The sequence below is a fragment of the Mus pahari genome, chromosome 17 (genome assembly GCF_900095145.1).
Source record: "Mus pahari chromosome 17, PAHARI_EIJ_v1.1, whole genome shotgun sequence".
NCBI lineage: Eukaryota > Metazoa > Chordata > Mammalia > Rodentia > Muridae > Mus > Mus pahari.
In genome coordinates, this window is record NC_034606.1 from 23,730,193 (window position 1) to 23,742,299 (window position 12,107).

General features: G+C 44.0%; 1 protein-coding gene across 4 annotated transcripts in view; it reads left to right on the plus strand.

Annotated features, from left to right (window-relative positions):
* Tbc1d31 (TBC1 domain family member 31) overlaps positions 1-12,107 on the plus strand; it is a 61,016-nt gene that overhangs the window by 38,167 nt on the left and 10,742 nt on the right. For all 4 annotated transcript variants that reach the window (XM_021216712.1, XM_029531054.1, XM_029531053.1 and 1 more), the window contains 7 exons: positions 1,524-1,657; positions 3,529-3,662; positions 4,163-4,342; positions 5,251-5,483; positions 5,982-6,134; positions 8,094-8,229; positions 10,829-10,921. In XM_021216712.1, the coding sequence (XP_021072371.1) occupies positions 1,524-1,657; positions 3,529-3,662; positions 4,163-4,342; positions 5,251-5,483; positions 5,982-6,134; positions 8,094-8,229; positions 10,829-10,921 (1,063 nt within the window). The remainder of the gene's footprint in view (positions 1-1,523; positions 1,658-3,528; positions 3,663-4,162; positions 4,343-5,250; positions 5,484-5,981; positions 6,135-8,093; positions 8,230-10,828; positions 10,922-12,107) is intronic.

Sequence of the window (12,107 nt, forward strand, 5' to 3'; positions counted from 1 at the left end):
GAGTGATTGCAGAGATGTGTCCCTACTACACACACAGATAACCAAAACAGGATACATACTGTTTGTCTTTTTGTTTTACTTTAAAAGCCTCTCGTTGGCCTTCTTTAGAGCACGTCGGTGTACTTGATCTTGTGTGTGCACGTGCAGTGGCACACATGGGGGCAGGGGTCAGAGGACAACTTGCATTTGGTTCTGGGGATCAAACTCAAATTGTCAGTCTTGGTGGCAAGCCCTTTTATCTGCTGAACCATCTTACTGCATCAATTTTTAAAATGCACATGGAACGATAATTCAATTTAGACTGTTTACATTGTTAGCAAACAGGTAGAGTAGTTTACAGGGTTTTGTTTTGTTTTGCTTCGCTTTACAAACATCGATAATCCATGTACATACCTTCGTGTGATAATTGTGTAGAACAGACACATTGGGGACCATGGGGAAGATCTGCTAACTCAGAGGAATGTCAGTTTTTCTGGGAACCCATCCTGGATCCTCTGTAGGAGCAGCACCCACTCTTAATGGCCGGATCACCTCTCCATCCCTTGGTTAGATTAAAAGTTTGACGGAAATGTGTGTGAGTCAGGGTTCTCTAGAGGAACAGAGCTGATAGAATGAATATGAATACATATGTTTGCGTAGGTAGGTACACACACACCTTTTGAGAAAGGGGGTTTAGTAGAGTAGCTTACAGGCTTGTGGTCCATCTAGTCTAATAGTAGCTGTCTGCCTATGGGAAGTCCAAGTTTCCAGTAGTAGTTCAGTCCAGGAGGTGAGGCTGGGTGTCTCAGCTGCTCTTCAGTGTCCTCCAGAATCCTGAGAAAGTAGGCTTTGATGCCAGTGAAGGAATGGCCTTTCCAGCAAGTGAGCGCAGAGAACAAGCTTCCTTTTTCTTTTCTTTTCTTTTCTTTTTTTTTTTTGTTTGTTTGTTTTGTTTTTTTTCNAGACAGGGTTTCTCTGTNTAGCCCTGGCTGTCCTGGAACTCACTTTGTAGACCAGGCTGGCCTCGAACTCAGAAATCTGCCTGCCTCTGCCTCCAGAGTGCTGGGATCAAAGGCAAGCGCCACCACGCCCGGCTACAAGCTTCTTTTTTCAATGTCCTTTATATATGCTGTCACCAAAAGGTAGGGCCCAGATTACAAGTGGATCTTCCTAGCTCAAAAGATTCTGATTAAAATGCTATACATCCTGATGTAAACATTTCAAGTAAGGCGCAGAACAGTGTTTATGTAACACCACCATTTGTGTGGGGGAGACTGGGGTTTTGTGGGGGGGGGGACAGGGTCTCACTATGTAACCCTACCTGGCCTAGACCTCGCGGTGTAGACCAGGCTGGCCTTGAACTCCCAGAGATCTGCTTGTCTCTGCTCCTCCATTGTTGGGATCAAAGGTGTGCACCGCCATACCCAGCGCTTCTACAGAGACGAGCTGTGTGCTGAGGATGGGCGAGAGTCTCCTCCAAGTCTGAGTCATCTCCTCAGACATACCTGAGTGGTGCTGATGCTCTCTGGTCTTTTTCCTTCCAGAACCCTCTCTGCATTAGCTCACTGGTCTGCAATCTTCAGCGACACACCATATCTTCCACTCTTGGCGTTTCCATTTGTAAAATTATTCCAGAACAATCAGCTCATCTGTTTTGAAGTTGTGGCTACTCTCATAAGTAAGTGCTTCATGACTACATCTTTGCCACACTTAGGGATTCTAGATGTTTTTTTCTTAATAGGTCAAGTAGTATGAAAGAGTCACATTTAGAGCAAAAAGTAGATCGGGCAATCATTTATAGGGAAAGCTTTACAAGAAAATGCAGAGAGCTGAATTTCTTAGACAATATTGTTCTGGGCTGGGTTCTGTCAGAAAGAATTCAATCTTATCCCTACTGGGGGTTGATTGCTTTTTATGGAACTGCTGCAGGGTTGAACACTTGGCAAGCAGTGCCCACTCTCAGTGCTTGCCATTCAGTGCCGGCCGTTCAGTGCCTGCTCTCAGTGCCCAATGTCCAGTGCCTGCCATTCAGTGCCTGCCGTTTGTTCCCAGGTGCTGGCTGCTGCCCTCATGCCTCTCTGAGGCTCACAGAACTGAACAGTTTGTATGGCACATTGTCCTCAGTTCACTTTTGTGGCCTCCTTTTTCCTTCATCACTACCCTGTGCAGTAGCTGTGACTGTCCTCTATAGATGAGACCGAGGCACAGAGACCTCAAGTTCTGAGGCTAGGTTAAGACAATGTGCTCCCAACAACAGCAATTTAAAGAAGTTGAAATCTTTGCCAGTTTTACCTCTGGCCTAATTACTAGCTCAAGTCTAACTGTACAGTAATAAATGAAGTAATAGCTCTCGTAAACTATATACATATACATACACACACACACACACACACACACACACACACACACACANATATATATATATATATATATATATATATATATATATATATATATATACATATACATATATATATGTAATACTTTGCTAATGAAACTTCTGTTGCTAATTTGAGATAGGAGGTTGTAACATTGAGGAATCTAGCTTTCCCTGTCACTGTGATAAGTTCCTTCGTTTACTTTAGTAACTAAGGAAAAACATTTGACTTCCTGCTACATCATGGGAGGAGAGTCACGGCAGCAGAGCTTGAGGCAGCCAGTCACATTGCATTGCAGGCAGGCAGGCAACAGGAAACATGCATTAGTGCCAGTGCACCATGTGCTTTTTCTTTTATTCCACCTAGGACTCTGTCTGTGGAATGGAGCACCACTTGGCAAATTAGCAAATTTTCTTTATTCCTTAGCAGGGCAGTGGTTGGATATGTGTCAATAAAAGCATGTATGTACACACACACATACACACACACACATACTTCCTAATCCAACATATTAGACCTTCTGGTTCCTGATGACTTCTGGTTTACTGCCTTTGATTAATTAACAAAGGGATTGTCTTAGCAAAGGCTATGTGTTGAGGTTTAGCCTATGGTCAACTTGACCGGACTTAAAGTCATCGAGACAGACTGCTGGGCCTGTCTGTGAGGACATTTCCAGGAAAGGTTTAAATGAGGTGAGAAGAAGAGCCATCATCAATGTGAGTTTTGGAACCTCATGTTCTAGCAGTTAAGATGTTACATTATCTCTTCTTTATTCACAAGCATATTGAAAAGGAAAACAAAACAAAAGAATTAACTGATGAGTCTGATGGTATAGGTCTGTGACCCCAGCTAGCCCAGAGGCTGAGGCGGGTAGAGCACAGGTTCAGGACCTGCCTTAAAACCTACAACTAAATAAACAATGAGTAAATCGGCTGGGATGTAGCTTAGGGCTAGGGCAGTGCCTAGTAAGTACGACCCTTATGTCCAAACCACAGTACTAAAGAAAAGGCCCCAACATTAGGTAGGCTAACATACGTGGATCAGAAATTTAAGACTAGCCTGGGAATATGAATATATGCATATATACAGGCACACAGTATGACTGTAGAAATTCCATCTATAATAATAGAAGTATTTAAAGACAGATTTTCTGATTTTTTTTTCTCTGTAGTCAATTGGTGTCAACATTGGTTTGAATACTTTCCTAATCCTCCGATCAATATTCTCAGTATGATAGAAAATGTTTTGGCATTTCATGACAAGGAACTGCTACAGCACTTCATAGACCGTGATATAACTTCCCAGGTAAGAAATAGAAGGGCTTGAGAGTAACATTTATTCTGAGAGCTAAGATTGATTCTGGAATGGATAAAACACTATTTCCCCAATGAATAATAATTTTTTTAATTTATTGTGGACATGTGCATGTGCAGAGTATATCTGTGGGCCTGTGTGCAGGGCTTACACTCAGGTCATCCCCTTTTTGGCAGACAGCTGGGCTGCCGGGCTGTCCTGCTGCTCACATTGTGTGTTTTTAACAGCTTGCCATTCTTTATTAAGGTGCCCTCCTGAAAGTCTACCTACAGAGAGAGGCCAAATAGGAGCTGAGGATGTAGTTCAGAGGAGCACTTGCTTCATGTGCACGAGGCCTGGTTTAATCTCTAGCCTGTGGGGACGTAGAAGTGGTGTCCAAATTAATGTAGTGCTTTTAGTAATACAGTTGCTGCATAACTTAACTTGGCAGTGGGTGCTTTGACCCTTACTTAGAATCCTGGAACGATGTCGTCGTCTCCTGCCTGCTTTAGGTGTATGCCTGGCCTCTCTTGGAAACCCTGTTCTCAGAAGTGCTGACGAGAGAGGAGTGGCTCCGACTCTTTGATAACATCTTCTCCAATCACCCTTCCTTCCTCTTGATGACTGTGGTGGCCTACAGTACCTGCTCCAGAGCGCCTTTGCTCAATTGTACTCTTAAGAATGACTTTGAGGTAAATACCCTCTCATCCATAAGAGAAGGTTCTCGATGCTGCATGTATAGTCGGCGGTGGCAGGCTTGCCTACCTCACACGAGGGTTCCAGTGCACCGCTCACCAAAACACATCCCACACAAGAAGTTCTCCAGTCTCAGGTGTTTACATTGAGGAACACATTCCTTGGCTGAGACCCTGCTTGTATTGGGCATTGATGCTGGATGGTAGAGATACAGTAGATAAAAAGTTGGACCACATCCCTGACTTGTGTAGATTCTTGGCAAGCAGATTGTTATAACTGCTCTTTGTTTATTTTTCCTCTGTAAAGAGCATTGAACACTTGGTTGCTTATTGTTTGAATGACCTCATCAGTAGCCCCTCTGGTCTGTGATTGTCTGGAAATGTGTGTCGACTAGTACTTGAGGGTTTCATTGTGCTTGGCTGGTTTTGTGGTTTTGAGACAGTGTCTTGTAGCCCAGAGGGAGGCCTCAAACTCCCTCTGTTACCCAGGCCAGCGTGAGGCTCAGGGCGGGCCTTCTGCCTTTGCCTCCTGAGTGCTGGAGTTACAGGTGTGTGACCTGTGATGTCAGCCCGAGGAAAGCTGAGACAAGAGGGTCACAAGTTCGAGGCTAGTCTGGGCTTTGTAGCAAGTTCCGGGCTTTACTGTGTAAACTGTTACAGAATACAAAAAAAAAAAAAAGAGCAAACAGGCTCTGTAACTGAACCCCCACAGGGCGCCTCCTTCCCCTCTGTGAGCTCAGGCCTCACCTTAGCTAGTGTTTTTCCATAACTTCCTCTAGGTCAATTGCTCTGTTTCCCTTCCCTTGCATGTGTGTCTGCATCTCGTGGTCCTCATTTTTACTGCCCCTTCTGGGCAGTGGCCTTTGCTGGGTGAGCCTTGATGTGAACTTCAAGTTTTCTTACAGTATTTTTTTCACCATCGGAATAACCTGGACATAAATGTTGTAATTAGACAAGTTTACCATCTCATGGAGACCACACCTGCTGATATCCACCCAAATAGCATGCTGGATGCTTTCGTTGCACTGACAAAAGGGCAATACCCTATATTTAATCAATATCCAAAGTTCATTGTGGACTACCAGACACAGGAACGGGAAAGGATAAGGAACGATGAACTGGATTTCTTGAGAGAGAGGTAATCATAGAATAATTGTTCTTCAAATGAGACATTAGAAATAAGAAAGGTTTTGTCTTTAGATTGTCTTATTTATGTGTATGTATATGTACCTGCATGGGCTTGTGTGCACTATGTGTGTGCAGGTGCCTAGAGAAACTGGAGGGTATCAGGTAAGTCATCTGGCATTACATGTAGTTATGAGCTGCCAGAAATGGTGTAAGAATGGAACCAGGCCCTCTGCAAGAACAGCACATGATGTTAATCTCAGAGCTTTTCCTCTAACCCCAAGTAAAGGGTTTTAGGAGATATCAGTTTGAATTATACAGTACATGTATCAAACCAAAATCTGAAGGCACGAGTTGTCTTTAAAGATGCCTAATTTCTCCTATGTCTGGAAATACAACCACATATTGAACTTGCACCAGGTTCTAGATTTTGTATCTTGGTTGTTTTGAGCTAAATTACTTCACTTTCTTGTTTACGTTTTCATAATAGTAAATATTGTGTCTACTTAAGGCAGACAGTTGAAAATATGCAAGCTGAAGTGGATGAGCAGAGAGCTAAGGATGAGGCGTGGTATCAGAAGCAAGAGCTGCTCCGCAGAGCTGAGGAGACAAGAAGAGAGATACTTCTTCAAGAGGAGGAGAAGATGGCTCAGCAGAGACAAAGGTGTGGTCCTCATGACCCAGCAGAGACATAGGTGCAGTCCCCATGGCCCAGCAGAGACAGAGGAACCATTCACATGTCCCAGCAGAGTCATAGGTGCAGTCTCCATGGCCCAGAAGAGACACATGTGTCGTCCCAATGACCCAGCAGAAGTACAGGTGCAATCCCCATGGCCCAGCAGGGACACAGGTACAGCTCACATGTCCCAGCAGGGACACAGGTACAGCTCACATGTCCCAGCAGGGACACAGGTACAGCTCACATGGCCCAGCAGGGACACAGGTGCAGCTCACATGGCCCAGCAGGGACACAGGTGCAGTTCACATGGCCCAGCAGGGACACAGGTACAGCTCACATGGCCCAGCAGGGACACAGGTGCAGCTCACATGGCCCAGCAGGGACACAGGTGCAGCTCACATGGCCCAGCAGGGACACAGGTGCAGTCTACTGCTGTGGAAATCCTGAATGGAAGTCAGATAAGTTCTGATTCCTTTTCTTACTTAAGCACTGTATAAAGTTATCCAGCATAATTTCCATTAAGCAAATATATGAATTAATAAAAAGCATATATACCACTGAAAAAATCTTCCATGTAGTAAAGTTAATTCTAAAGGAATGTTGAATATCATCCCTTAGCTAGAATTTTCAGAAGTAATATGAGCTCTAATATTTTTAAAAACATTATTTAGAAATATTCATTCTAAACCAGGCATAATACATGCCTGTAATCCAAATAGCCTGGGCTGTTAGGCTCTTAAAGCTAATCTGGGCTTCATCATAGACTTCTAGAGCAGCCTGGGCTACAGAGTAAGATCTTGTTTTTATTTAAAAAAAAAAAAATCATTTTATGGTAGGCAGAAATGCTTTGTAATAAGAATGTTAGAAAACCATTCCTGGTGCAATGTAGTTTTAAAATTATGCTTTAAACCTAACTCCGATCCAACAAGTTGAAACATAAATCACCCCTCCTTGTGCATTTAGAACTTTGGCAGTGCCAGGCGTGTTGCCTGCTTTTAATCCCACCACTTAGGAAGCAGAGGCACGTGGAATGTGGAACTCTGAGTTCAAGGACAGCCAGGTCTACGCAGTGAGACCCTGTCTCAAAGCAAACAAACTAGATCTTTGATGAGAGCCTAGAGAGATGACTCAGTAGTTAAAAACATTTGCTGCTCTCGTGGAGGACCTGGGCTTGGATCCCAGCACCCACCCACAAGGCAGTTCACAGCCATCTCGCTAACTCCAGTTCCTAGAGGTCTAAGACTTCTTATGACTTCTACAGGCACCGGGCATGCACATGGTGCACATACATACATACATACATACATACATACAAACAAACATGCATACATACAGGCAAACACTCATCATATACATAACATCAATAAAGTTTTAAAAATGTAAACCTTGGCAAAGGAAGAAATCTCTTGGCCCAGCCTCCCTAGTACTAAGGAACCCTCTGTCCCCACTGGGGCAGCAGAATGGGAGCCTCCACGTGGAGCCTAGGAAACCGTCTTCTCTTCATGTTTTGATTCTGTACATTTATTGATTCTTATTTCTATACACAGTTTAAAGCAATTCTAGAACTGATGGTCTCCACTAAAACTGTAAAGGACGTGGGTACCATGTATGAGGCCACTGTAGTGGCCACCGTCCCCTGTTGAAGAGTGTCGCTTGTATTGGAATGCTCTGACAGCCATGGGCGGGCTGCAGCTTGGTGTTCGTGCCCCTGCCTTGCATGCCGGAGGCCCTGGGAAAGTAGCTGACAGGTAGACTGTTGGAAGTCAAGTCTGAAAGGGTGTGACCAATTCCGATGACCACCATGCCTTGAGTAAGGACTTGGTTTGTGTATTGTAAACACAGCTGTGTTGCAATAGATGCAATGTATCCAAACAGCACAGGCAACTCAGTGGGGAAAAAAATCAAAGGTGTGTTGGAGAGCACTTGATACAGTTTGTCTTTCAGGCTAGCTGCTGTGAGAAGGGAGCTGGAGATAAAGGAAATACACTTACAGGATGCTGCCAGGAGACGCTTGCTGAAGCTTCAGCAAGATCAGCGGGAAATGGAGCTGCGCCGGCTGGAGGATGAAATTGAGAGAAAGGTTCATCAGCTTTAATCTTAATCTTCATTCTCAGTTAACAAACACTTTCAAATTAAGTAAGACACTAGTGTCCATGGTGAACACTAAACGGCTCCCTCAGTTTTATGTAGTTCAACAGGCACCTAGTCTTAGACCAAGAAAAGTAGTCAACTTAACGTCTGTTTCTCTAGAAATAAAAGTGTGTCAGGGTCAGTTGTGAGCTGTGGGAAATATTCTTCTCTTATTTTAAACATCCATATGTGGTCAATAGAAAGACAATTTCCAGCATAGAACATCTGGAGTTAAGAGAGCTGGCCCTTCTGCACCTCCTCATTTCTAAAGCTGAGGTGTCTGCGCTGTGGGTGCCTCAAATAGTTTTTATCCTGAATGTACAACATAGTGCCATCTGTAAAACGGTCACTACACCTAACCCAGTGCAAAGGATTAAATTAACCATAGTGCACAAAAACAGAAGGCAAATGGAAATTGACATTAACATAAGAAAACACAAGACAGTTACTCCTCCACCTGTAGAAACATACAGAAAGACTGTGTAATTAACCTTTCCCTAAAAATAAAATCCACGTTACTCTGAAGAAGAAATGTCTCCAGATTAACCTTGATCATTCTAAGCAGCCAGCACTCTTTTGCCTTTACAATTTGTGTTTTACCCAACAGTAACACATAGCTGGTGGCTGCCATGCAGTGTGTGGTTGGGATAATAACCCTTGTGTGCTGTAAATATTTTCAGCTGGTCTTTACCTATTGCCTACTAAAAATGTCCGTAGTGTCATTTCTTGATTTTAGAATTATTTACCAGGCAAGTGGTTGTGACCCTCAACACCTAAAGGGATTGCTATCTAGTGCTTGGTGGAAAAGGTTTGCAGCCCAAAGTCTGTCTGAAAAGACTGTAAGGGTGAGTTAGGGACCAAGCTTACCTCTGTCTAGAAGGCAGGCTGTTGTCCCAACACCATTTGTTGAGTATTGGTGAAGTCCCCTGCTGACTGAGGGTCACTGCTGCATGGCCAGGTCTGTATAGCCCATCTTGGCCAGTAGCTGGGGGCTTCTCACCTCAACGCCACTCATTGTTCTTCCTCTCTCTTTAACTCGGTATTCTCGAATATTTATATTCCCAACAGAGAATTTTATTTTTCTGAATCTTCTCTCTCATCCAATTGAAATTCTCATTAGTATTATATTAAATTTATGCATTAATTTTGAAAGCTTAAAATCTAGTTTTGATAAAATACTAAATTTTAACTCTTGTAAAGGATTTAATTGAATACTTCTTGCTTTGTTTAAGGCTAATTAATTTTAATAGGCTTTTATAAGCTACAATTCTTTTAAATTACCTCACTAGTGAAGCAAGTTAATAGCCTTGTATTCTTAACAAAAAGTGTGTGTTCTTTCCCAAAAGTGATCCACGCTCAGAACTCAGGTGTCTTTCTCCCAGATCCTCTTGACATACAGTAAGGAGTCCTGATTCTTCTCAGTAGCAGTGGACAGGCCCCTGCATAGCCCGGTGCTGTGCTCTGACTGCCCCAACTCCAGCAGGGACATGTGCACGTGACTGTGGACATTGCTTACAAACTCATGTGATCTTTTGTTTTTTTTTTTTTTAATCTGCTTATCTCTGAAAATTCATAATCAAATTAGCTCTGTGCCTGGATCCCCAACAGAGTGGGGTGGTGTGCCCAGCTTCACCTTCCCCTCTGTGTCCCCAGGACTCTGGCCACAGCCTTCCCCTCTGTGTCCCCAGGACTCTGGCTGCAGCCTTCCCCACTGTGTCCCCAGGACTCTGGCTGCACACTCAGACCTCACTTTAGCTAGCGCTTCCCCATAGTCAGTTACAGGCCATTTATTTTATCCCTTGAATGTGAGTCTGCATCCCACCGTGCCCTCATTTTACCGCCTCTTCCCTTACAAGTAGTTCCTAGTGCACTGGCTGTCAACAGTAGAAATACTTGGTAGTGACTAAGACAGCCATACAGTCCTTAAGTGCTTGCCGGATGAATCAATGAGGATGGATGGTTGATCGTAGTTTTTTTTTTCAAGTCCACATCATTTACTTTATTCCCACCCCTAAAACCACCTGGGTCTGTAGGCAGCCAAATCTTAGGAAGATTGTGTGGGGTGTGCCTCACCCAGCCCTGCCTTAGAGCAGTGGGGACAGCGAGCTCCAGGTCAACTATCCACACAGAGAGCAGAATGACGATCAGACAGCTCACAGGAAACTTCAGTGTAGAAGTTCAGAAGCTAAGTTTTTATTAAACATGTTATTTTAATAAGATTAAACATTGTTTGTCTCCAGCCCAACTTTCAGTTGCCTGGTTTTCTGTAGCTGGGAGCTGGTTACAGTAACAGGGACAAGCTGCCACCTGCTCGTCAGTCTGTCTCCATGGGCATATGGTGGTTGTGCCTGATGTTTAAAAAACATAAGCTTAACACAGCTTAGCCCTGGATTCCAAGAGAGCACTGCCCTGTTGCCAGTTAGTCAGTTTCCAGCCCAGTTCCTGCTTAGTTGTGTTGGTAGTGCTCTGTGGGTGTCGGGTTACAAGATCACTGGACCTATTGTACTGTGAGGTATTCGGGGCCCTGACAGCCTGTGCTTCGTCCACAGGTACAAATGAGAGATCAAGAAATCGCTGCCACAGCCAAAGACCTGGAAATGAGGCAGCTGGAACTCGAAGCACAAAAGCGACTTTATGAGAAGGTAGAAAGCAACTCTTTCTGAAGGGAGGAAAGTGCTACCCTTTATTCAGCCCTGGACTGACTTGTGGACAAGGCTGGACCCCCTTGTGGTTTCTAGTATTCGTTCTGTTTATCCTTTACGCAGAATATCGTGTAACTTAGCAGATGGCAGAATGCGTATGTGTAATGCTTCGACTCCTGGTTCCCCAACAGTGTGGCCACATTTCCGCGGTACCAGATTGAGTCCAAGTTTTGCCTCAAGGTCTCTCTCTTGCTGTTTGCTAAGCTCCCCTGTGTCTGCGACACTGATTGAAAGCGCCCCTTTCCACCTGCACAGTGTCAGACTCCAGAACCCGCCCAGACCTGAAGTGCTGAGTGGTCACATAGGGAGAGTGCCCGAGCCTTTGGGGTTGAAGGAGCACAAAGCAAGAAATGGGAACTGCTTTAACTTAGACTTATCTGCAGTTAAGTCAGCAAACGTAGGGTTAAGGTATATATTTATCATTGAAAAGAGCTCCTAATGCAAGTTTTTATTTGAGAAAAACATTTGTTACTAAAGAGTATTTTGCAGTTCTCTTTCCGGATGCCTGTGGATCGTCGTCGTCGTCGTCGTCGGCATGTGTGGTGGCTGCTATTGAGCCACACCTTACTTAAACATAAATGTTTGGGCTGGAGAGACAGCTGAGTGGCTGAGGGAGAGGCCTGACTGTTCTTCCTGAGGTCACAGAGTCAGTTCCCAGCACCTACACAGCACCTAAAAGCTATCCACACCTCCAGTTCCCAAGTGGAAGGATGGGTAATCTAGTGCCCTCTTCTGCCTCTGCAGGCTCTGCGTGTACACATGTGGTGTATGTGAATACATGCAGGCAAAATACCTATACACCTAACTAAAAATAATGAATCTTAAATGTAAAAGATTTATAATTTTTAGCAATAAACATCTTTATATATGTACCTTTTCTGCATGTAATTGAAAATATTTTTAGCTAATTATTAATTAAGCTGTTTATGGGTCACTAGAAAAATAATAATTAAAAAAAAACCCTCCAAATTAAGAAATAAGTCCTGGGGCTGGTGAGATGGCTCAGTGGGTAAGAGCACCCAACTGGTCTTCCAAAGGTGCAGAGTTCAAATCCCAGCAACCACATGGTGGCTCACAACCATCCTTAACAAGATCTGACTCCCTCTTCTGGAGTGTCTGAAGACAG